This window comes from Cynocephalus volans, chromosome 14 (assembly GCF_027409185.1).
Source record: "Cynocephalus volans isolate mCynVol1 chromosome 14, mCynVol1.pri, whole genome shotgun sequence".
Classification (NCBI taxonomy): domain Eukaryota; kingdom Metazoa; phylum Chordata; class Mammalia; order Dermoptera; family Cynocephalidae; genus Cynocephalus; species Cynocephalus volans.
In genome coordinates this window covers 25,685,350-25,706,142 of record NC_084473.1, presented here as the reverse complement: position 1 = coordinate 25,706,142, position 20,793 = coordinate 25,685,350, and the positions used below count along the sequence as shown (strand labels likewise).

At 51.5% G+C, this 20,793-nt stretch overlaps 1 protein-coding gene across 1 annotated transcript; it reads right to left on the bottom strand.

The window, feature by feature from the left end:
* Window positions 1-333: 333 nt before the first annotated feature.
* Window positions 334-19,222, bottom strand: SLC35F6 (solute carrier family 35 member F6). The gene is made up of 6 exons (XM_063078590.1): window positions 19,074-19,222; window positions 10,717-10,789; window positions 9,786-9,957; window positions 8,977-9,189; window positions 8,178-8,288; window positions 334-6,691 (listed from the first exon to the last, which is right to left on the bottom strand). The coding sequence occupies exons 1-6, from the start codon at window positions 19,148-19,150 to the stop codon at window positions 6,222-6,224; spliced, it is 1,116 nt and encodes a 371-aa protein (XP_062934660.1). The 5' UTR covers window positions 19,151-19,222; the 3' UTR covers window positions 334-6,221.
* Window positions 19,223-20,793: the final 1,571 nt, after the last annotated feature.

The window sequence follows — 20,793 nt, the reverse complement described above, 5'->3', positions numbered from 1 at the left end:
TAAAGGATGCATTCTTAACACAAAGCAAATGTCAAATGTACTAAGTTAAATGATAGACTTAGGGCTGAGTGTCATTTCTAGGGAGCTAAAAGATATCAAACTTCTAATGACCTCTTGCCTTTTAGACACTATTTGTGGATAAATTCCCCACCGCATGAACACTCTTCGATTTTGTTCTTTTCCTCCATAACTGAAGGCACAGTGACTGGCTTCAGTGAGTTTTTTGACTGACATTCAGGAAGTCCCCTGTCTCTACTAGTCTAACAACCGCCATCGCAGTCACTTGTATTGTTAATGAGGTTGGTGTTTATCATCAATAACAGCACCTTCATCTTTCCATCTTATACTCACTTTTATTAAATAAATAAATTAAGGTAAAATGCATTAAAGTATCTAGATAATGCCAAAATTAAAGGTTTAGGTGGCAGAAGCCCCCACTGGGTGACAGTGGAAATGTTTTTCATCAGCTGAGGTCAGAGAGCCTAGATGCAGCACACACAAGGCAGTCTGGGGTGCCAGTGGAAGTTGAATGCATGAGTGATTGTTTATAAATGCCCGGAGAACTAGGAACAACTCAGATGCCTCAGAATGGGCCCCACTTGTTGCTGTGGGATTTGGAGTCACATACCAATTGCCACCGCCTGTCCTTCCATTAAAAATCATTTGAGGGCTGGCTGGTTAGAGCACAGCCTTATAACACCAAGGGCAAGGGTTCAGACCCCGCACACCCCCCACAAAAAACATCTAGGTTTCTGTTTGGGTGCCCTGTTAGCACTTACTCAGGCTCCTCCTCACCCTCACTGGCTACCATCCTGTCCTCACATGCCCTTAGTAGTTTGCTCTCTGTGTCCCAACCAACCTCACAAGTGAACTCAGTTTCTCTTGGACAAACCCAAATGTTTACAAACATATTGTGTGTCACGTAGCTCAGAACCAGTGCCTGGAGAATACTACTTTGGACATGTCTCTCTGTTAAAGTGATCTTTTATCCTTATCTTTTTTTTTTGTTTTTTCCTGAATCAATTTCCCATTTATAAAACAGTTTCCCAGGGGTCCTGGTAACTCTGGAATTATCATATAGCTCTCTGATCAAATGTAATTCATTGCTAAAGCAGGAGAGGAAGTGAAGAGTGACTTAATGAAGAGAAGACAGACAGTCCCCCCACCAAGATCTGGGGGCAGGGTGAGATGGAAACTAGTTGATATGGGAGGACAAGAAGCTTCTGTTAGTCTAATAAAGGAGCCCAAGACTGGTGGCCTCCCAGTGTCGGGAGCAAAGACTGTGCCCTGATAGCTCCTGGTCTCTCCTGGGGAGGTGGCCAGGAACACAGGGGTGCTAAAGTGGCCTCTTGGTGGAGAGGGAACTGAAGGATCTCAGGGCACAGGGCCTGGGAAGACTATTTTAGTGGCTGTGGGAGCAGATCAGACCAAAGAGAGCAGCAGAAAATGCAGAGAAAAGGCTTTTTTCTTTTTTAACCCCCTAATAGTCCTAATCTTAATTTATTTTCTAAACTAGATGAACATTTGGACTGATCCCAGGGAGAAAACTAACTAGGAAAGAGGTAAGTTACCTAGTTGTGAGGTGACCAAATCCAGCATCTAAAGGAGCACCAGGACCTTCTCCTGAGAGCAGGACTTGGCACTTCTGGGAGAGCAAGAGGCTGGCCCAAGGGGGAGAGCGAGTTCTGGTTTCTGGAGAGGCCTGGAGAAGCAGTCCTGGGCCTGTACCTACAGCACCTACTCAGGGTGGGCTGGGGGCTGGCATCCTGCCAGGTCTCACTCTTCCAGAACTGCAGGAAGTGACTGGATTGCCATGAGTGAACTCAGCCAAAATGGCCTCATTTTCTTTGGGTATTAAGGTTGATCATGAGCCCCACCCATTCTCCCTGGGATCTCTTGCTGACCAGCTATGGAAGGGTCTCTAGACCATTAGTAAAGACAGACCACAGATTCCTGGAGACCTCTGCAAAGATATCTGGTCCATCTCCTTTATCCATGGGATGAGGAGACTGTACCTGGGACGGGGAGGGACTTAAACCACCAGTTCAGCCAGATCCAGGGCTCTGGATACACAGCAAGAACTTTTTCCTCTGTGTCAAGCTGCCACAGAATTCAAATGGTCTAACCCAAGTCTCTACCTTGGATTGGGGATCAGCACCCCAGTACAATACCCTGTATCTTGATTTCTGTGGCTCTTTCCTCTCTTGACATTTATATTATAAATAAAAGTAGACTAACACTGTACTGATGACTTTTGGGTGTTTTTGTGATGCCTGTGGTGACATCCCCCTAGGTTCTAGAATTCTGGTGGCAGTCTCTGCTTAGCTTGGGAGGGAAATGACTACCTCTCAACAACAGGCAGACGAATGGAACTGGGCCTACGGTCCTGTCTAAGGCAGAATCTGGGTGTAGTCAACAAAAAGCCAGAGAGGCACTTAACCAAGGCAAAAGCTGAAGCTGAGCTTGGGGAAACTCACTGGGCCCACTGGCAACAGAGGGGCGGGTGAGCATTCTTGTCCAAAACATCCAATCTTTGGTGGAGACTGACACATTAGAAGATCCCACAGCTAAAGGTTCTAAAAGGCAAGAGTCTACTCCTTGAAAGGCTCTTATATTCATTCTCTCCATCATGTCTCTAGTTCAGACCCTAATCAAAGGTTGTTTAACGGGTCTCTGCCTTTAGTACCTCCTCATGCTAACCAGACCTGTCTTCACATAACAATTGGGGGCTTTCTAAATAGTTTGGACCATGTCACTCCCTTGCCTAAAACTCTCCATGCACTCTACTGTCTACAGGATAAAGTTCTAATACCCTGGCAAGGTCTATGAGGTACGGCACCACCTGGCTCTTGCCCATCTCCCTGGCTTTGCCTCTTGCCACTTTCTGGGTTGCAGGCTTATTGCCAGTCATAGCAGTCTACCAACCCGCAGTTTAGAACACATCACCTTGTTACACATTCACATGCTTCTGTGGTTTTTATAAACTGTTTCTTCCTCTTTCCCAGTCTGGAAGACTCCTGCTAATCCTTCAATACCCAGCTCAAGTGTAGCTTTCTCTGATGCCTCTGTGCAGTCAGCTCTCTCCTGTGCTGCCTCCCTGTAACTCACACACAGGACTCTTATTGCATATCATGCCGCACTGGAATTATTTCCTTACTATTCTGTTTTATTCAATTGTATGTATTGGAGCATATCAGTTGCTGGATAGCAATCCCTTAACAAAATTTTTTTTGACATATGTTCTTAATGGAGAAGGGCGATTTACAAACTTGTACGGCTACACAGGGAACACCCTGCTGACCTCGGGTTTTGAAAGGATGCAGTCAACAAACCGCCAGAGAGGCACTTAACCAAGGCAATAACAAAAGAATAACAATCTACAAGCAGGTCAGAGAGGTGAACACATATAGCAATGGGAAGAATCTCTCCCTTTTATAGGCAGCCAAGGTCCTGAGAGGTAACGTGACTTGTCCAAGGTCACCCAGTCAAGGTAGCGGCAGAGCTGAGAACACTAGGTGGCTATTGGCCCCACTCCTCCTATGGTCCTCATCAGTGGTCAGAGCTCTGGCCTCATTGGGTGCTGTTTGCTTGTTAAACTACACAGAGACCTTAGGACAAAATGAAAGTAAGAAGGACCACTTGGCAAAGCCCTAAATCTCTACCTTGAGGGCAAATTCCCGGCAGGACAGGTGCCTGAGGACTAACTCAGCCCCGGGGATCCCCCAGGCTTGCTCTCGGTGGGGCAGGCACTGATCAGTTCACTAAAATGCAGACTGTTTAAATTAGACTGTACTTTAGAAGTCTGTTATGTCAGTTCTAATATCATGTAGGCCAAACTTCCACCCATCAGGGCTCCCTTACTTAGAATGGGAGGCCACAGCTAAGACATCTCCCACAACCCTGCAGACTCAGAAAGAAAGTGGAAATCCTTCCCTACCTCAGACATGACCAAGACTACACAGCAAAGGCCTCTCCAATACTCTCCAAAGAACACCCATCTCAAGGGGCCTGGGAGGATATCTACTGTCAACACAGAAGTTTCTCCAGGTATCCTGTTTTGATTTATAATTGAAACCAACCCCCGAAGAGTTAACCTCCCCCAACTTAAGCATGACTCAGTCTTAAGGTTGTTTTCTCAGGAAGTGAAGAGACCTCCATTTGGAGCAGACAAAACTGGCTGTAACCAGCTCTACCCCCCTCACCTGGAGACTGTGCCTGCACCAGTGAGGAGTAGGTGAACTTCTGACATCAGAGGACCAAAAACTCCTCCCATGATCATGCTACCACCACCTTTTCTGCATATGTGACTGGTGAAGAGGCAGGCACGGAGCTTGCTTGGGCCTGTGCGGATGATAAAGGACTTCCTCAAAACTTCTAATCATCCCCCACGCCCTACACCACCCCTCACCAATCTCCCATAAATATCCCTTCACTTGCCACTGGGGAGGCAGATTTGAGAAAGATTTCTTCTGTCTCCATAGTTGGCAGCTGGCAATAAAGCTTTTCTCTTCTGCAAAACCCGTGTCTCAGCGTTTACTGCACAGTGGGCAAATGAACCCCAGTTCAGTTACATAATCAACGTGAACTGTACATTTTACTCCATGGTGCTGTGTTTTAACAACACATTTCATTTCTCCTCCTTTGAGCAAAACTGATGCTTTGAGCCGTGCCTTAGCTGGGACTGCAGTCCTACCCCTGGTAGACAGCACAGCCTTACAGACACTCCACAGTGCATAGGCAGTTTACAAGCACCTTCATATCTATCATGTTATATAATTCTCACGCCTACTCTGTGAGACGGAGGCTGGTTTTCCCATTGTAGAGATGTGAAGACCCAAAGCTCCCAGAGGTAAAGTGATTGGCCTGAGTTGGTGGCAGGTCTGATGGGGCATCCCCCTTCCCATGCTCTGCCACCCCTCACCACCTAACTCCCATTATAATTCCCCCCAACCCTTCAAACACCAAAATCAACAGTCCCCCAAGGCAGCACTCAAATAAGGGTCAAATGCTTTCCTAATGCCCTCTTAGACGGTTTGCACAGTTTAGCACACAGGTGGGGCAGCCCATAGCAGGTGAGCAGTCCTGAACTTCGCTACACTGTCTGTGGCAGAATGGGATGGGTGAGGACTGAGAACTAGAAAATCCAGCTTTGCCTGTAACTGGCTGTGTGACCCTGGGGAAGCTCCTCTCTGGGCTTTAGCTTCTCCATTTGAACAATGAATGAGGACTAGGCAATTTCTGTGCTTTTGGTACATTAGAGCTTTTCCATCCCAACATTCTAGACTACCCCCAGGCAACATCTTGTGCTGCAGAATCAGGTAGCTGCGTGGCCTGGGGCTCCCCCATGTCCTTGGCCAGAGCTGACAGCTGGAGACCCCTCTCGACAAACAATTTATAAAACTGAGGCCCTCTGGGCCTCAGTTTCCTCATCTTTAAAATAGAAGGTAAAGAGTTCATAAAGCAATTATCAAGGACTGCCTAGAATTCCCCTTGGAATCTCTCCCAGGCAGGGAGGCCTTGGGGGGGGTGTGACCAAGGCACTACAAACAGGCATGGGGAGGAGGGGCATTTCCAATAAATGGGCTATTCCTCTTTCCTCGGGTTGGTCAAAAATCACAGGACCACAGGATGCTGGGGCCAGAAGGCACCAAAGGCCATGGCAGCGACACCTACTTTCCAGAGCACTGCATCAAGGCCCAGAGTGACTAGGTAATGTGCTGGGGAGCATACATTGAGTGTATGGCAGAGTCTGGGCTGAAACCCAGGTTTCCAGACAGGGTCAGGGAATATCTTACAAGTTTTAGAAAATACAGTGATTAGTTCTGGTTTGAACTTGCTCACTGCTTCCCTTCTTTGGAGAACCAAATCTAGCATATGACTCATAAGCCAGATAATCTATTGTGATGATCTAGTTTATGATTCAGAAATGCTAGGGTTGTAAATTTCTGCAATTCAACTTCATGATTTAGCTCTAGTGTTGCAGGAGGGGATCAGAGGGTTGGGTCACTACACTACACTCAGGCCTGTGGGGGCTGGGCAACACCACCCTGCAGGTGGTGGTGAGGAAAGAGGACTTGGGTGTCATGTCATCTTCTGTGGCAGCAGCTGCCCTGGGAGTCTGTAGGGAGAGGACAGGGCACTCAAGACCCACCAGCCTGTGTGGGCTCAGCCCAGGGGTGGAGAAGGAGCACCCGGGTGGCAGCAGAGGCCCCAAGGGAGGCTCAGCTGGTATCGTTGATGGGAGTCCGGGAGCCACTCAGCAGTCCCTGGCGTTCGCCCTCCTCTCCTGGGGACTGTCGCCTGGACAGGCAGGTCAGCAGTGGGCGGTGCAGCCCGTTGTACAGGGCGGTACCCATCAGGAGGACGAGGAAGCCCAGGATCTGCAGTGGGTGGAAGGCCTCCCAGCCCAGCGCCAGGCTCAGTGCCCAGATGACTACGGTACGCAAGCTGTCCAGCACCATGCGGGTAGTGGCGCTCAGTTCCTTGGTGACGCTGATGCCCGCAAAGTTGAAGAAGGCGATGCTGCTGATGTTGCCCAGCAGCGCCAGGGCGATAAGCGGCTGCCAGCCCACCTGGCAGAAGGCGTCCAGCGCGTCCTCCAGTGTCCCTCGAGGATTCCCACTGAAGGAGCCGGCAGGGATGTAGTACATGGGCACCAGCAGAAGGGAGAGGATCACGAAGCCAAAGAGGCCTGGGGGTGTGGAGGAGGCACGTCATGTCCTCCACCTGCCCCCACACTCCCAGCACGGCCCCCAGCACTGCTACCTCTGCTCCCTGGGCCACCCCTTCCTGGCTACCCTCACACCAGCTCCTTCCTTCAGTTCCCATGGCCCTCTCCTGGAACCTGTCCCTCCACCTCTCATCAGGAACTCACGGCCTATTACATGGGCCTTAGCTGCCCCTTCTCCTTACCCCAGTATTTTGACTGGACCGAGAATGAGAAATACATTTTGTATCATGACCCAGTATACGTGTGCAGAGGCATGTGCACACACATACAAATAGCTGCCCTTATTACATACAGGGTTCTGACATTTAAAAATTCTATTCACTTAAAATAGAACTGCTGGCTGCAACTCATTATATTGCTTTCACAGGTCTGGACAAACACAGTTCTCTAACTCAGTGAGCTGTTGGTCTGCAACAAGGAGCTTGCACCAGCATGTAAGGCAATGCGCTGCTTCATTCACAAAGTCTGGCTGGAAAGTGAAAACGAGCAAAACAGTGTGCTTCGTGATGTAGCCGATTTAGTTGATTTAGATTCTTTTTGATTTTGGCGGCTGGCTGGTACAGGGATTGAACCCTGGACTGTGGTGTTACCAGCACTTCGTTGATATACATTCTGCCATAAGCTCCTTAGCTCTCACTGCGGGCCAGGAACAAACAGCTCCCTGACAGGCACTAGTCCACAGGCCACTCTTTGGTAGCACAGCTCTAACCCCTCTTGCTAATCTTGTACTTTTTTTTTTTTTTTTGGCTGCACGTGGAGCTTTGCTTCTGATATGTACAGGTATACACAGTTTATTAATCTTGTACTTTTAAAGCATGATTTTGAAAGTTACTTCCCTGCTCAAAAACCTTCAGAGGTTCCTCCCTGTCATTTAAAGTCTAAATCTATTTGCCTAATGTCAAGGTTCTCCATGATGATATAACCCTGACCTACTTAATTCCCGATTATTTCCCCAACATCAACACGATATTGTACTCAAATTATTCCTCACTGGTTTCTAAATTCATGTCCATCTCCCCATGCCTTTGCTCTGTCTGGTGGTCCCTCCTCCCCACTCTCACCTGCTGACATCTTCAGCTCGAATACCACCTTCCCTACCCTGAGAAACTCAGATGTGCTTGGCGAATGAGACACCACTTAGGCACAGGTGGTCGAAGCTCAAATACACTGTCCGGCCTTTTCTTCCTGCTAGTCACCTCCTTGATAGTGGGGCTTCTCATTCATTTTTGTCTCCCCGCCCCTCCCCCCACTCCTGGCACAGCAGATGTCAGAAGATTTGTCAACACATACCTGCTGAAGAAAAGGGTGTGCGGGCAGGAGCTCACCCCTCCCAGTGGTCCCTGGCACCCTGCCCTATGCTCCACTTGTGCAGTTCACCTCACATGCTATCCTCCAGCACATCCCCTCCTCTCCAGCCCCCTCCTCCCAGGTCCCAGGGCCTACACACCTTCAGTGCCAACTGCCCGTAGTGGATGCACATTGTGTTTGTAGACGAACTTCTCTTCTAACACCATTTGGATGGCAACGATGATCTGGGCCATGATGATCAAAAGGTCCCCTGTAGGAAAGGAGGGGTCAAGGTGAGGCCAGGGCTACACTGGGGCTGGGGGGTGGATGGTACAGAACAACACGCCAACCCCTAACCTTTGCAGGGCCTCATATGGTTCATAAGGCACAATCTCGACTGTCTGTGCCTGATCCCCTGGCCCTTCAGTGGCAGGCCAGCAGGGCAGGGCTAAGGATACAGAAAGTCCAGAGGCCTGTGTGAGCCTGACAGCTGCACCACAGGGTAAGCTGGTCTTTTAAGAAGCAACAGGCTTTAAGACAGACATTTCTGGCTATCTAATCCTGGCTCTGAGTGACCCAGGGTGGTCACTCCATTGTAAATTGGGCTTCGATGACTGTGAGAGTTACCAAGATGGTGGGCACTTGGTAAGTGCTCAATAAGCATTTGTTCCTTTCCTCTCTCAAATCCAGCAGTTTTATGTATGTACAGTATACATCACACAGGCCAGGACAGCCTCTCCTCTGACTTCCTTTCTCACACTGCTTGCCACTCTCTTCTTTGGGGCAGCCACATCCCTCTCCGGTCTTCCCTACACTCTGTCTCCTTGAGAGCAGGTGCATGCCCTCGCCGGGGCTTGGCATACGGCAGAGCTGGCACAAGTCTGTGGAATGATTCTGGGCTAGGCTCCCAGGAGGACAGGACAGGAGAAGGCAGCCTGGGTCCCCACCCCCAGCTGCACCTGTGATCACTTCGCTGAGCTTGTGCTGATCATCGTGCTTGCTCAGGAGGTCGGCCAGGCCCACTACTACCAGCCCTGCAATGGTAGCCAGGATGCCCAGCCACTGGCTCAGCACCAACCTCCGGCCCAGGAAGGCCACTGAGAACAGGCCTGTGAATATGATCACTGCACCCCGCAGCATCTGGAAACTGGACGCACTGGTCATGTTCAGGGCTAGGAAAGAAGAGACACATGTTAGCATCTAAGTGAGAAGGCTTTGTGTGTCACTGAGGGGTCCTCACAGCTAGGGACATGCCAAGCACATAGCAAGTGCACAATAAATCTTGCTTGCGCGTGTGTGTGAAGCCTATGGGAGAGTGGCAGGGTAAGGGTGGTGGTGGCTGTTTCCCCAGTGGCCCCCTCAGGCCATAGCCTTCACTGAGCCCTTCTCATCCTGGCCTGCTGCTGTGGTATGAATGTCCCCCCAAGCTCATGCTGGAGCTTGAACCCCATCGTAGCAGAGTTAAGAGGGAGGGAAATCCAACTATGGCATTTAAAAGGTGGGGCCTTTGGGAGGTGATTGGATCGTGAGGACTCTGTCCTCATGAATACATTAATCCTTTTGCCCAGCCCTCATTATGTGATATACTGTGTTGCCACAGGACTCTGTAGAGTTCCCACCAAGGAAGCCCTCACCAGATATGTTCCCTGGACCCTGGACTTCCCAGGCTCCAAAACTGTAAGAAATAAGTTTCATTTTCTTAAATTACCCAGTTTCAGGTACTCTGTTGTCAGCAACAGAAAACAGACTAATACACCTGACTACTCACCCACATACATAAGGCTTGTCCCTGTCATGTCACAGAGGGCTGGGGGCAGGAAAAGAAGTGGGTTGAAGGGCTGCTGGGGGTCCATGTTGGAGTCTGACTGCCCTGTGGCTCTGCACCGGAGGAGGTAGAAGGCAGCCAGGCAGGAGAACTCTCCCAGGAACATGCCCACAGCCTGCAGGGACAAAAACCCAAGGCCTTTAGAGCTGGAAGGGACCTAGAGGATTACTTTTAACAATTTTTTGTTTGTTTTTTAACAAACCTCTCTTCAAATAAGACCTTAGATAGAAGCCAATCTGCAAAACAGACAAAAGTAGAACTGCTGGTGCAGGCCAGAGACTGCCTCCTAGGTTAGCCCCAAAGCCCCCAAAACATCTCAGTGGAAACCCCAAGGCTGTGTAGAGCCCTGTCTGAAAACCGCTGATCCAGACAAACCCTTAGCCAAGTTGCAGGTGGAATAACTAAGCCCAGAGAGGGTCCAAGACTTATGTAAGGCAACAGAGCAAGCTGCTGGCAGAGGCTAATGTTTTAGTCAGTCTTCCAATTCCCAGTCTAGCAACAGAGTGTCTTCTATTTATGGTTTCTGCCCTGTTCCAGTTGGGGTCTGGGCTCCCAGTGGATGGAGAGCAGACTTTTGCCACTGGGGTTGATGTTTTCCACCTGTCCTGACTTGGACATGGTAAGGACATGACTGCTCGCCAGGACTTATGCAGGCCTCTCGCAGAGGACTGTATCCTCTGCCCCCTCCAAACCCTGACTTCGTTTTTGAGGAGGAAGATCCTGGCTTCTATTCTGGGGAGGGACAGACAGAAGCAGATGGCTCTTCTGGGAGCAGGTGATGGCTCCTCCTAGGTCAGGAAAATAGCCCAGCTTCATGGGTGCACCTGTTTTGGAGCCTGGGAGACAGGAGGTAGGGAGGGACAGGGCCAGATACCTGGAGGAAGGGATGCTGGAAGCTGTGCTCCTTGCTCCCTCCACAGCCCTTGGCCGTGAAGTTGTCCGCCCACCTGCAGCAGAGAGAGGCAAGGTCAGACCTGGCAGCATGGCAGGGCTTTCTACCCCGCCTTGGTACTCACGGAGAGGCTCACTCCTCCGTGACAGGAGGCCCAGGGTTGGGTGACACGGCCCCAGAGTGGGGCTCACTCTCAAAGAGGCCAGTTTCCACAGCAAGGGGTTTTCACCTGGCATTTCCTCAAATTATGGGATTGCAGTACTGTGCCTTTGTAACACATAGAAATCACAGATATTCTCATCACCACATCAGTCACTGCATACATCATTTATACTCGTCACTCATCAAAATTACAATAATTAGGCCCACTTACAATTTAATGTACTGAGGCATATATATATTACTACATTACACATTTGCTTTTTTAATATCTGAGAACTTTACTTCAATCTAATTGGTTTCTTTTGCAATCCTTGGTCTTTTACTTGCACATTTTAAAGCACTACCCTAAGAAGGGGTTCATAGGCCACACTAGATTGTCAAGGGGATCCATGGCACAAAAAATATTAAGAGCCTGTGGTCTACAGGGGTACTTAGAACCTGGGAAAGTATCACCTGATCATCCTCATACAACCTGAATGGTTTGGAAGATCTTTCTAATGCTGACTCTAAAGCAGGTGGCACGTACATCGCACTGGTGGAGTGACCTCCCAGTTGGCACCTGGCAGATGGCACTAACTGCTGATGCATGCCGCCCCACTGAGCCCAGAGGCCCAGAATCCTTTGCGGCATAGTGCTCTGGGCAGCTACCACCAGTCACAAGGAATTGGCTGCCATTTGTGCACAAAAGCTCCTTCTCCTGAATTTCACTTTTGCTGGGCTTACTTATGTCTCTGGATTCTAGTGTAATCTTTCATCTGAAAGCCCTTCAGATTTTTGGAGACTTTCTGACCTTCTTCTGAATCTTTTCTTCTCCTGGCTAAACAGCCCCAGCCCTTCTTGACCTTTCATTCCCTTGGTTGCTGCCTCCTGGAAGCACTCTGGTGGGCCCAGGCCCAGAGCCAAGAGCACGTGATTTGGCCCAGACTCATATTGGCAAGATGCGACGCTTCCCTCATGTTGGACATCCTGGGTTAGTTGGCACACCTCCAACTGCACCAGCCACATCACATGCTGACCCAAGTCCATGTGGACCCAGAACTGTTTCCTGTGGGCCACTGACCCGCTCCCACAGTAGTACCCCACACATAGGCAGTGGATGTCTCCAAAGTGGAAGACTCAGGACTTGTTTCTGTTAAATGTCTTTCCTTGAAATGTATTTCCAGAGCGGCCACATTGTGGCACATAGCCCTAGACTACTGGCTCAACTGTAAAAAGCCTCAGCTCCCAAAGGAGTCTCAAAAGGTTCCTATGACTTCCCCACAGTGTCACCGAGCATGGGCCACTGGTGGTGCTGCATTTATGGTCTGGGTTTGACACAAAGATCCTGTCCAACCTTGGCTTTCTGTGCCCCTGAGTTTGGGGAGGAAACAGGGAGCTCTTTACCACAGCCCAGGCAAGGGCGTGATGCTTGGACATGGGCAGTGGGGAGGACCAGCTCCTGGCCAACCGTGAGGGTAGCACACACCTCTGAGGGAGTGACCATGTCTACTCAGAGATATGAACACACCACAGAGAAAGTGAAGAAAACAGGACTATGGCAAACCTGTCTCCCAGTGGGGGAACCCCCATTCCTGGAGATGTGAAGAAAGATGGGCCATTAGGAGGGCATGTAGTTCTAGGGAATGGTGAAGTCAAAGGAGAGTTGATGGGAGGGCAGAAGTTCTGATGACTGGTTAGGAGGCACAGAGAAACCTGGGGCCCTGCACGGGTCAGGGGAACACACAGTAACCAGTCCCAATGCCAATGGCACAAGGAAAGTCCCCACTATAGAAAAGAAACTGCCTGCTCTCTGGGGTCTCCTTTCTGCCTGATCTGCTGCAGGTTCTGGCTCTTGGATCCCCATGCAGGACAGGACATGGGCTGTGGGTGTGCCACCGACCAACTTTCTGGCTCACTCAGGCAGACCTGCTCTCGAACCCAGGCCTCTTACAGAAACAGCCCTCCGGGAAGGCCTCAATGAAGCAACTCAGCAAAACAGGAGAAGGAAGGAAGAGTGAAGAGGTCAGGCTTCACCATGGGCCCAGAGCCAACTGCCCCGGAGCCAGTGAGCAGGTCAGAGATGGGAATTACCAGGGCTGAAGCCAGGGTTCCTCTTGGGGGGCAGGGCAAGGACTATTTTTGGAGGTGGGTGGCAGGTATGGAAGCCACTTCCTTATCCTGGTGTCACACCCAAACCACAGACTGGCAGGCTCAAGAAGTACCCCCAGACCTAGTAGTGCTGCCACCACCCAGAACTCACTCTGGGCTACTGCCCGCAGCTTATAGTAAAGACAACTCACATTCTGGTTCCACATTTACTGTCATCTGAGAGTCAGCTCAGCATCCAGCTCCTTCCACACCGCTCAGGCCCTGATCCTGGAACATCACTATACAGAAGCTCAAACATTTTTGCTGAATGAATGACACCTCCAGATCCCATCTAGTACATAGGCAAGGTACTGCAGTCTCCAGGAAACCTACAGCCCACCCAGGTCTGCAGTACCCCATGCCAGTGGAACAAGCTGGGCCAAAGGGGAAACTCCTCTGGGGCCTGTCCTTCCCAGGGTTGGGGAACTTTGTGGGGAGGTGGCGGTAGGGCTGTGCTAAGCTTCCTCCCCTCCTCAGGGGTTGTCTTTACTTTCTCTACCCGGTAGGTCTGTTGGGTGCCTGGACAGGTCCAGCTGGCAGTGTTCCTGCTGGGAAAATGGAACCTCTTTGTATCTCAGAGCCTGGGGAAGGCTTGCAGCCCAGGGGATTGGGTGTCAGCAGCACAGGCTGCCCTGCCCAGCTCTGTCTCTTCAGGCCAGGGAGGCTCAGGGCTGCAGGCACCTTGGGGCACGAAGTCAGGTTTCTCATCCTGGCCTGGAAACTGGTCTTGGCTTATTGTGCAGGATCAGAAGCATCCCAGGTCTGCCCGTCCTTAACTGCTGTTAACCCAAGAGCCAAAATCCAGCCCCAGCTTATCTGGGGATGATAGCAACGACCCTAAGGTGGAACAGCTCTCTGCTGTTTGTCAATGCTTTACAAATATGTTTTTTTTTTTTTAAATTCACAACTCACTGAGTACTGACTTTGTGCCAAGCACTTCACGTGGGCTGTGGCATTTCAGCCTCATGATAAGGATTCTCTTTTTACAGATGGGGTCTCCAAGGCTCTGGGTGGAGACAGCTGTTCAGGCTCATACAGTTAGCAACAGTTAAGGACGGAGAGACCTAGAGCCAAACTCAGGCTGCCTGAACTTACACACAGAAGAGGCAGCAGAACACAGAGCAAGCTCAGACATTTGAGTCACACAGGCCGATCAAGTTATAGGGATAATCATGCCAACACTGACGAACTGTCAAAAGTAATACATGATATTAGATACATAAGACCTGGCACGTGGCAGGTATTCAACAAAAATCATTTTCTGCCCCTTCTCCTTCTTCCCCTCACTGAGCAGGAATCCTTTCCCCTTGTGTTGGCCCCAGCTCTGCTCCAGCCTGAAAGCTTCTGGAAGTGCATCCATTCTCTGGAACCTGCCCTGCTGGCAGAGGCGGCTGGGGGACCTTGGGCTACTGCCCCTGCAGTTGCACAGAACCACAAAATGCCAAAATAGAAGGAAGTCAGCCATCATCTCACGAAACTCCTTTTTTGACAGATGAGGAACCAAGGGCCCAGAGAGAGCTTGTGGGACACAGGGCTGCTCAGGTGCTGAGACAGGGCCAGTATCTGGGAATCTCGACATCCAGGTCTATGCCCCTTCCCCAACACTTTGAATTTCTCCTAAGACCTTATTCCAGATTCTTCCCCCTCCCCTGGTTGGGGTGAGGGGAGGATCAGTCCTGCAGATGGGTCTCCATTCTCTGTGGACACTATTCTGGGGGAAAGGCCTGACCTCCAGGGCAGGAGGCCTGTGGACCCTAGCAGGGACAGGCTGAGGGCCCATGAGGAAGCGCCCTCTGCTGGCAGAGGCAGGCAGGCAGGCAGGCTGGGGCGTGCGCCCCCTCTTCCCACCCCCCACCCCCCACTGGGAGGTGAGTCACTCCCTGCACTGCCCTGCCAAACTCAAAGCTCAGCATTCGGGAATTATGTGCACCCTGTGTGGACTGGGGGTGGCAGGCAGAGACTGAGGAAGCGGTTGATGTGGCTGGCTCAGGCTGATTAGCTGTGTGTCCATTCCCACAGAATCTCGGCCATTTCCTCTCATGTCACCAGCTTGTCAAGCCCAGTGAGTCAGCTTCTTTCTCCTGCCGTAGGATCTACAGACAGGCCAGGGCTTCTCCACTCTCTGGGTGTCACAGCAGGTGGCCCTAGCTTCTGAGGTGATAAATGATGATGAGATCTCTCACCTCTATGGATTAGAAAACCTTCCTCAGTAGATCCTATAGTGTCTGGGAAGAAGTAGGGCAGGCATTATCATGTCCACTTTACAGATGAGGAAACTGAGGCTCAGACAGGCACAGTGACTCATCTATTCCCACAGCTTCCAAGCCTCATGCTCTTTCCACTCAACCACACTGCCCTCCTGAATTAGGACTTCCTCAAGTTGGTCCAGGAATGCCTTTGAAGCACTTATCCCCCTACCAGTTGATGAAACCCAAGGGTGGGGGCAGCTGCCAAGGGCAAAAGTTGGAGCTGGCACAGAAAAGATGTGAGAGCTTCTAATAGACGCCCAGTGGTCCCAGGTTTCCTGACACTTTCCTCGCAGGATCCCTGGCCTAGGAACAAAATGAAGTCAGGCTTGAATCCTCTCCCTGACTAGGTGGGCCCTACAGCCTGCGGGAGCTTAGGAGGGAAGCTGAGCCTTACTTAGTGAGCCTCTACTTGACCCTGGCTCTTTAGGGGCAAACTCAGGAGAATGGGACTCTCCGGATGGCACTGGTTCAGGTAGACAGAAGTGGTTTGGTCTCAGGGAGACAATCAGCAGAAGGTGCTGGTGAGAGGCAGAGAAGCAGCCACAGAAAGGAGAAGCAGGCACTTCACAGGGAGAGGCCCTCTGCCAAGACCAAAGGGCCAGACTGGTGGCTTTTCTTCCCATGGGCATGTGATCTCTGCCCCCACGCCATCCAGGACCGCTCGTCTCCCTGCAGCTTTCCAAAACTTGCTGAGTGGGCAGAGAGGAGAGCCATCCTGGGGTCCCAGCACGCAAGCAGCAAGTGCTCACATGCACTTCCTCACCCACTGCCTTTTGCCAGAGGAAACATCACACGCCTTTTGCCAGCTGAGAAGCTGCAAGAGGCTACCAGAGGCTCTCAATCTGAACTTTATGTGGCCTCCAGCTCGAGGGAAGACAAGCAGGATGACAGCAGGGTCTCCTGGGCTGGTGCAGAGGCTTGCTGACCAGCCCCTGAGGGGGGGCACCCTGAGGGCTGGGAGGGCAGACGCCATTTATAGGAGTATAACTTCCATGGACACAGCCTTGCCTGTCCTGTCTGGGGAGATGTGAAAGGAAACCCCAAGGAGCAGGGATGCTGGGGTACTACAGCTGTAAAACAGGACTGGACTAAAGTCCTGAGGCCTGGGTTCTAGTCCCGTTTCTGACAACAGCCTGTTGAGTCACAAAAAGAAACTTCTCTTAGGGTATCACCTGTAAATTGTGGGATTAGACTTGATTTCTATGTTTCTAAAAACTCCAATGCCCCCAAAATAACTGGAGAAGCTCCAGCCTCACCCCCACTGGTGGTTAAGAGCATGATTCTAGAGTCAGACCACTTTGGCTCAATTATAAACTCTGCCACTTAGCAGCTAAGTTGAATTTGGGTAAGTATTCAACCTTTCCATACCTCATTTTCCTTACACAGGAATAATGAGTTTATCTACCTCATAGGGTGGATATGAGAATCCACTGAGTTCACACATCAAAGGCAGCTGGAGAAGGGACTGGCGTTTGGTAGGTGGGTGCTCTCTGTGTATTAGCTGGTTATGCTGGTTGTAATCACAAGTTTGCCTGTCTGTACCTGCTGGAAACTACAGGTCAGAAATGTGATTCCAAATTGATAATTCACATCAGGGTGTCCATAGCTAGTTCCCCACATTCTCTCTCTCTAGTAGTATCCTTCTCGTGGTGTGGCCTTAGAACGCTGATTAGGGTTCAATTCTGGAGCTTATCTCAGAGTGAGAGGATTCTGAGAGGCCCGACACCAGGTTATAGGGCAGGGAACAGAAGAAAAGGTTGGGTCTCCCACTTAGGTGCCTCCTTCCTGACTCTCAGGCGGCCTCCAAAGGCAAGGCCTCTTGGCACTAAAATTTCTTGGCTTCCTACCTGGCCTATTTGGAGCATTTTAAGGAAGGAGCTGAGTCAGCACAGGTTACCCGGGCAGTAAATGGCAATCTGGACTCTTGTTGGGGACAGCAACACCGGCAGATTTACAGCCACTCTCTAAGCACTTGACCGAGGCCTTCCTTGTCTAGTGTGATGGATGGACAGAAAACTTGTTCTGCTGTGTTTGGATCCTAACTGAGTTGGGAACCCTCAGGTTGGGGCTTCTTTATAGCTAAGGGCTCAGCACAAGGAGTGACCTCCAGGAGGCAGCAGGGCCCAGGAGACCAGCAGCTTTCCTCAAGACACAACTGGCCAGAGGCGAACCAGACAGGCGCCCCCCCGCCCCGCCCCCCCCTGCCACTTGATGAACTGTGCCCTCCCTTAGGGGAAGGGAGGACATTGTGACTGCCATGTGTGTACACATCTGTCTCCAACAGTTCAGATTCTAAGCACCTCAAAGTGACTTCCTCTTGGTCACTTCTATTTCCTTCCCTCACACACTATAGGTACCTAACACATACCTGATGAAGTGAACTGAATACTCTCCCAGACCTCTCTCTCTTCTGAAGCATCTCACACATCATGATGGAATGTGCTAGATACATATGCCTCAAAAATGAATAAACGGCTGCTCCCCTCAAAAGGCCTGCTAGTCAGTTTCTCCAAGTATGGAGCCCAACAGAAAACCCAGCGACCTGGAACACTGCCCAGAGGGTGGGAAAGCTTCTGTTGGGAGTCTCATACCGACTCTCCCTTGCTCTGAAGCCTGGCATGGCCCAGGTGGAAGTGCGGTCTGCCAGGGAAAAGGCCACTGTCCACTGTTCTTCATGTGCACCTTGGTATCAGTTCAGAGAAAGGCCAGGACCTGGGCGCAGGGGCTCTTAGATGGTGAATAGAGGGGGCGGGAAGGCCCTGTGCTGAGGTGGGGCTGAGAAAGAGGCAAAGAGTTGCCAAGCGAAGGGACTGCCTCCCTGCCCATGAGAGAGGAGGCTATGCCTGGTCCTCCAGCCTCATGACTGCCCTGGGGCCTCAGTCCACAACCTCCTGGGGACTGTCCTCACTGTCTCACTCCCATGCATCAGAGCTGAACTGTCTACCTGCCTTCCTGTCTGGGCTAATGACACTTCTCTTTTCCCAGGAAGATACCCTGAAATGAACCTTGTCTCCTGATTCTGAGGGTCAGGGCCTTGTGTCTCTCCCACCTGTCCTTTCCTTTCCCTCCTCACTGCCACCTCCTAGTTCCCCTCCCCTGCTTTGCAGCAGCCTTGGAGTGATTTTTCCTGCACCAAATGACTCTTCACGTTCACCACCAGGTTAATTACATCACTTTCAACATGTCAACTCCACAGCTCAAAAGCCCCTCCTGATTATGGGATAAAACTCAGCCTGAGCATTTGGTCCGGGTTACAATGGACTTCGAGCTGGCCTTTCGGCTCCCTGCCTCAAAGTCTCCGCCACGCACAGAAATCCCACCTAAGCTTCAAGGTGCAGCTCTAACCCCTCCTCCACCAGGAGGAGGCTGGGGGCTCATGGGGCACCCTCTTCACGCTCACGGGTCACTTGGCCTGGACGGCCACTACTGTAGCTGTGTGCGACAGGCCCCCAGCTCCTGGGGAGCGAGGCTCAGGCTCGGACGCCAGCACTGGAAGGGCCGCGGAGAGGAATTGGTTCAACCTTCCCATTTAAAGATGAGGAAACTGGGGCGCAGAAACGGAAAGTGACAGCGAATTAAAGCCGCGCTGGATCCCCTACCCCGGGGCGCGGCTCCCCCGGCATGTCCCCGGGCCTCGCACCCCTTGGGTAGGCCATAAACAGCGGCAACGGACCGGAGCACCTGGGAGAGCCGGTGACGCCAGGAAGGCTGAGCCGAGAAGGCGGAGGGCGGGGAAAGTGCGCCGGGGTCGCCAGTGCCCACAGGCCCAGAGAGCCCCCGCCGGGCCGGGCCCAGACTCACTTTGCTGAGAGCGTGTTGATGGAGCCGGTGACGAGCATGAGCCCGGCCAGGAACAGCTGGTACCTGGTCCAGGCCATGGCGGCGGACGCGGGGGCGCACTCCAGCCAGCAGCTCCCAACCGGGTCACCCGGGGGTCTCCGGCTCGAGCGCTTCCGGGCCGGGCGTCACGTGTCCCGCGCCGGCCCCGCCCCGCGCCTGCTGGCCCCGCCCCCGGGAGCGCGCCGGGCCACACTGTGTGCCCGGGCGGGAGGGCGCGCTGGTACCCACAGAGTGACTGCGGCAGATCACGGTCCAGGTCTCTCCCTTTGTCAAAGGAACTGATCACAGGACACATCATGGATGTTAGAGCGTTTTGTAGACCTGTTGGGGAGGTTGAGCTGAACGATGTCAGAGGCAAGCTGCAAAGTGGAAACGTCCAGCGTGGGAATCTCTACGGGGTCCCCAGGGAACTCAGCAGGCCTGGGAGGTGTCCCTAGGGATCCCAGTCTGCTGAATTGCTCACGGCTTCCAGTAAAGTGGCGAAGGAATCTAGTTCCAGCTGCCTGGAGACCATTTGATAGCTGAGGACACTAAATTGAGAGAAGCCGAGTGATTTGCTTAAGATCATGCTAGTGAGTGGTGGAGGTTTGCGCTCAGATTCTTCAGCCTCCGTAAATCCGTGCCTTCTGCACAGCCTCTGCACCGAGCCTGCCCCACCGCTCCTTCGTGCACTCTCTAGATGCTGCTCAGAGGCGTCCAGGGAGACGTCCAGGGAGAAAGACTGTCCCTAGGTTTGTTTGTAGGTGATTTCTGGCTTTTAAAATACTATTCCCGGGCCGGCCCGTGGCTCACTCGGTAGAGTGCGGTGCTGATAACACCAAGGCCCCGGGTTCGGATCCCATATAAGGATGGCCGGTTCGCTCACTGGCTGAGCGTGGTGCTGACAACACCAAGTCAAGGGTTAAGATCCCCTTACCGGTCATCTTTTAAAAAAAATAAATAAATAAAAATAAAAAATTAAAATACTATTCCTGGTTCTCAGCCGCCAGCTGTCAGCCTTCCTCCTCCCAGCGGTCTAGCCTGCATCCCATGCCCTGTCAGACCCTCTGGGGAACTTCAGCCCCAGCAGGCTCAGTTTCCTGTTGCTGCAGCTCTTGTTGCTGGAGGTGCAGAGATAGGCCTGTCTGCCAACTCCTCCTGCTTTTCCTAAGACTGTCTTGAAGTTGTGAAAATGGCCAGTGTAGACTCAGAAAAACTCTCAAGGGGATGCACAAGACTCCTCTATTGCAGGAAGCCCTAATGGAGGTGTCTAGTGGGTCCTGGACAAAATGCAGGAGGTCACCAGATAAACAGGCGAAGAACTTTCCTGGAGAAGGGAATGGCTGTGTGATGGCCCAGAGGAGAGAGTGAGTGGGGAGTGTGTCTGGGACACACAGAACTTTCTGCCGCTGGAGCTTGCTCTCTTCAGTCAGAGGGAGATGGAAGACCCAGAAGAAGTTTCTTCTGAGCTTCTTGTCTCTAACAACACCTCTAGTTTCATGTGATTTCAAAGAAATTCATTCAGGGCCGGCCCGTGGTTCACTTGGGAGAGCCTGGTGCTGACAACACCAAGTCAAGGGTTAAGATCCCCTTACCGGCTGCCGGTCATCTTCTTTAACAAAAAAAGAAAGAAAGAAATTCATTTATTCAAAAATATTTACTGAAACTCTGGGGCCTGTAGGATGAATGAAATCCAGCTCTG

Excerpts from the sequence above, each read along its gene's own strand:
- SLC35F6 (XM_063078590.1), bottom strand. The coding sequence starts at position 19,150 with ATGGCCTGGACCAGGTACCAGCTGTTCCTGGCCGGGCTCATGCTCGTC. Across the intron at positions 10,790-19,073 it reads ATCAACACGCTCTCAGCAAA|GTGGGCGGACAACTTCACGG; the intron begins GTGAGTCTGGGC and ends TCTCTGCTGCAG. Across the intron at positions 6,692-8,177 it reads ACGGGCAGTTGGCACTGAAG|GCCTCTTTGGCTTCGTGATC; the intron begins GTGTGTAGGCCC and ends CCACACCCCCAG.